General features: G+C 37.8%; 1 protein-coding gene across 1 annotated transcript in view; it reads right to left on the bottom strand.

Moving 5' to 3' along the window:
- The window catches only part of LOC107572009 (uncharacterized), a 7,871-nt gene extending 4,843 nt beyond the window's left edge, over nt 1-3,028 (bottom strand). The window contains exons 1-3 of the mRNA XM_016258416.1: nt 2,868-3,028; nt 962-1,288; nt 214-567 (exon numbers count right to left, since the gene is read on the bottom strand). Coding sequence (XP_016113902.1) covers nt 214-567; nt 962-1,288; nt 2,868-2,910 — 724 coding nt within the window. The 5' untranslated portion in view covers nt 2,911-3,028. The remainder of the gene's footprint in view (nt 1-213; nt 568-961; nt 1,289-2,867) is intronic.
- Between the last annotated feature and the right edge of the window lie 1,083 nt (nt 3,029-4,111).

The following is a 4,111-nucleotide window of genomic DNA, read 5'->3' as shown; positions in this document are numbered from 1 at the left end:
TGAGCAAGGCACCGAACCCCCAACTGCTCCCCAGGCGCCGCAGCATAAATGGCTGCCCACTGCTCCGGGTGTGTGTTCACGGTGTGTGTGACAGTCCTAATTTGAAAATTTAGTCAAAGTTCACTTTTTTTCACACGTCTCGATTTAAACATTTCAAACTGTATTTTAAAATTCCTAATGGCCAAAGGCCCTGAAGGACTAAAGTTTACTTACCAGTGACAGTGACAAAAAATATTTTCCAACTGGTTATGCTGATGCTGCGGCGATGACGACGGATGCTGCTGATAATCTGTAGTTTATAAAGTCCAGAGTCTGTGCTTCTGGTGTTTGTGATGGTCAGAGATCCAGTCTGATTGTCCAGCTTCAGTCTGTCTCTGAATCTCTCTTTACACTGATCATCTGTACAGATCTTACTCTGATCTCCAGTGATTTCAGCGATGAGAATGTCAGTAAAATACCACGTCATCACATTATTTGGTTTTCTTATTACAGCAGGATCTAAAGTGACAGATTCTCCCTCCATCACTGTCTTTCTCTTCACTTCATCCAATTCAGCAGCAGGAACTTCTGAAACACAAACCAACAGCAGCTGGAGGAACTTTTTGGGGGAACTATAGAACTGTGGGCATGAAAGTGATTGCACATTCTTACTGTTTAAGTGACTTTAAGTGTGCAATACAACATTTGTGCATGTATTGTGCTAATAAACACATTTTACATACTTACATTACATCAAATCTTTTTTTAAACAGCTGACAGATCAGAGACAGATCCACCAGCACATGACTACAGCTTTTCTGAACCAAAACTTATTTATAAAACTATCAGCTTATCAATGGAAATAGTTTAGTTTTCAAACTGTTCTGTTTGATGAGAAAAAAAAATCAACAACCATTAATATGATTTAAACATAACTGCTTCTGCTTGAGTCATTTAATGAATGTTTCACGAAATGACTCACCAAGAACAGTAACACTGAAAGCCTTTTCACTGATGCTGTGGTTATTAATGATCTTTAGCTCATAAACTCCAGAGTGTGTGGTGTTGATGTTCATGATGGTCAGAGATCCAGTCTGTTGATCCAGCTTCAGTCTGTGTCTGAATCTCTCAGTGCCTTTATTGCACTGAACATCTGTACAGATATAAGTCTGATCTCCAGTGATTTGAGCTATTCGAATGTCATTAAAATACCATTTAATATCTAGGTGGTTTGTTTTAACACCAGTCTGTAGAGTGACTGAATCTCCCTCCATCATGGTCACTCTGTCTGTACCAACACTGAAAACACCTGGAGAAGAAATTAACAGTTCATTATAAATGATGACTGGAATAGTGGGACAAAATTATAACAGGAAAGGGCTGTGAATTTTATTTATTTTTATCTTCAGATCATGAAAATTAGTTGCTTAATTGGTTGCTTTAAATGTCAGTCAGAGGGCCTCTTGGGCAGCCCTTGGTCAATGAAGGTTGCTTCAGAACCTTTGTGAAAGATGTGTTTGGAACCAGTGGTTCAGCTGTGTATCATACCCCCAAAGTCACATTATTTCAGTCGAGTCGCCTTTATTTGTATAGCGCTTTATACAATACTGATTGTGTCAAAGCAGCTTTACAGTGTCAAACTGGAAAATAGTTTATCAATAATGCAAGAAGACAATTTCCGTAATTATGACACTTTGTTATAGCTGTTTTGAAATGTTTCCAAAATTTCAGTGATTTGCCTCTAGGGGGTGATGATCTCTGTAAACCCATGAACTATAGTGTCAACATGTTTATTTTTATTTTTTTATTACATGATCTCAGATCAATTTTATAAATTCGTAGACTTTTAATGACACATATGTATAATAAAAGGGAAGATATGTAGTTAACAGTCTCGTCTTATTAGTCTGAATAAGAAGCTCTCCATAAAACAAACTAAACAAGTCCAATACAATTTAATAAGACAATGACTACAGTAGTGGCTTTTACTATCTGTCTTGAAGGGACCTCCACTTGCAACCCCCCACCATCAGGTCACACACACATCAGAATCAGAAATTAATGGGGGCTTAGGACAAAAATGAAACCAAGATAAATAAAGATACCCCAAAAATTCACGATATGGGGCGAAAATGTCACTGTATGAGTTCTTGTTTGTATTGTCTGTATGAGTACATAGAAGAAACTCTCAAGCAGAAGTTCATCCGACCATCAACTTCCCCTGCCTTCTTCCCAACTTCTGTACTTCTGAGCCGAGTTACAGAAAAACTATCCAGCACCTGGGTAAAAAATATCCTCAGTGCTTCACGAGGCTTCATTTCCCTTTAGACAAAAGAAGAAGTGATCTTATTCTCTATTAAAGGGGTCATATGATGCGATTTCAAGTTTTCCTTTCTCTTTGGAGTGTTACAAGCTGATTGTGCATAGATGAGATCCCTGAAGTTGCAAAGACTAAAGTCTCAAAACCAAAGAGATATTCTTTATCACAGTTAAGACTCTGCTACGCCCCCCTAAAACGACTCGTTCTAACACGCCCCCACATATCTACATTACTATGTGGAAATATTAGTATAATGCTGCCCAAATACACAAAATACTGATCTTTAAAAAAGCATCATATGACCCCTTTAATAATGGCACCACATCGCCATTTGTTTTAGTCGTTTACTGCAGTGATTCTCAAACCTCCAGAACATTTTGTATGTCTCCCTGATCTGACACACCCAATTCAGGTCTTGCAGTTTCTACTAATGAGCAGATGAGTTCAATCATGTGTGTTAAATGAGGGAGACATACAAAATATGCAAGTGCTGGGATTCCTCCAGGACAGGTTTGAGAAGCACTGATTTACAGGAAATGAGAGTGTAACAAATAGAAAGATGTCTTACCAGACACAAAGAATGCAGTCAATGCGAGTAAAATAAGGATCATTTTCACCACTTTTCCACTGAAATGAAATGAATGCAGATTATGTTGAAACAAAAGTGTTTAGTCCCTATGTTGACTCCATTGCCATGGAAAGTGGAAGCAAATTGTCCGCTGTCCACAGAGTCAGTGGGTGGAGTTTGATGTCCAGCTGTCCCTTTCTGGCTATTGTCCTGCCGAGTTTCGCTCCTCCAACCCTAATTAAACACACCTGAACCTAATCAAGGTCTTCAGGATAACTAGAAGGCTACAGGCAGGTGAGTTTTATCAGGGTTGGAGCAAAACTCTGCAGGGCAGTGGCCCTTTAGGACCGAGTTTGCCCATCTCTGCCCTAATCCTAAACATAACCCAATCCCTAAACCTACTTAAGCTACACCTCTTTACTAATCCTAAACATAACCCAATCCCTAAACCTACGTAAACAAAACCGTGATACAAACCGAGCCGTGAGTAAGTTGAACCGTTCCACCCCTATAGTTAATAGTGATTTGGTTTTTAAATTCCAGTCTTTGGTTAAATTCTGATTCCATGTCTGAGGAATGAAAACACCTGAAAATGAAATAATAATAATAATAATAATAATTCAATAAAAATCACTGTGATTTTTTTTCTACAGATCATAAAGAATGTGAGTAGAGAAATGTGTCTGGATTCATAATGTAGCACATAAAAAAAATAGCAGATGAACATCGATTCATTCACTCATCAGACAAACATACACAAGTATAACATCATGTAATTATGATGAATTATTTCAAGTTAAAAAAGAGAAAAGGTTTATAAATTCCAATGCAAAGAGGCAGATACAGGGCATCTGGTGGCCGGAAAAAAATTATATTCATATGTAATGCCATGGTTTAACCACTAGATGCCTGTATGGCCGTTTAATAAATATAGGCCTGGTTTCACAGACAGGGTTTAGACTAAGTCAGTATTAGGCCATAGTTCAATTAGGATATTTAAGTAATTTTTATTAACATGCCTTAAAAAAACATTACTGTTGTGGATATTGAGACAAAACAAGGCCACTGACATATTTTAAGGTCAACCAGTGCAAGTTTCTTTCAGTTGAAACAGCTCAGATTTACATTTTAGTCTGGGACTAGGATTAAGCCTTGTCTGTGAAACCGGGGGATAGTGTATAGGTCTAGTCTAACCCAATTGAAGAAATTTAAAGGGTTAGTTCACCCAAAAATGAATATTATGT

Source organism: Sinocyclocheilus grahami, unplaced genomic scaffold (genome assembly GCF_001515645.1).
Source record: "Sinocyclocheilus grahami isolate Dianchi unplaced genomic scaffold, SAMN03320097.WGS_v1.1 scaffold1681.1, whole genome shotgun sequence".
Classification (NCBI taxonomy): Eukaryota; Metazoa; Chordata; class Actinopteri; order Cypriniformes; family Cyprinidae; genus Sinocyclocheilus; species Sinocyclocheilus grahami.
This window is presented reverse-complemented; position numbering and strand designations above follow the sequence as displayed.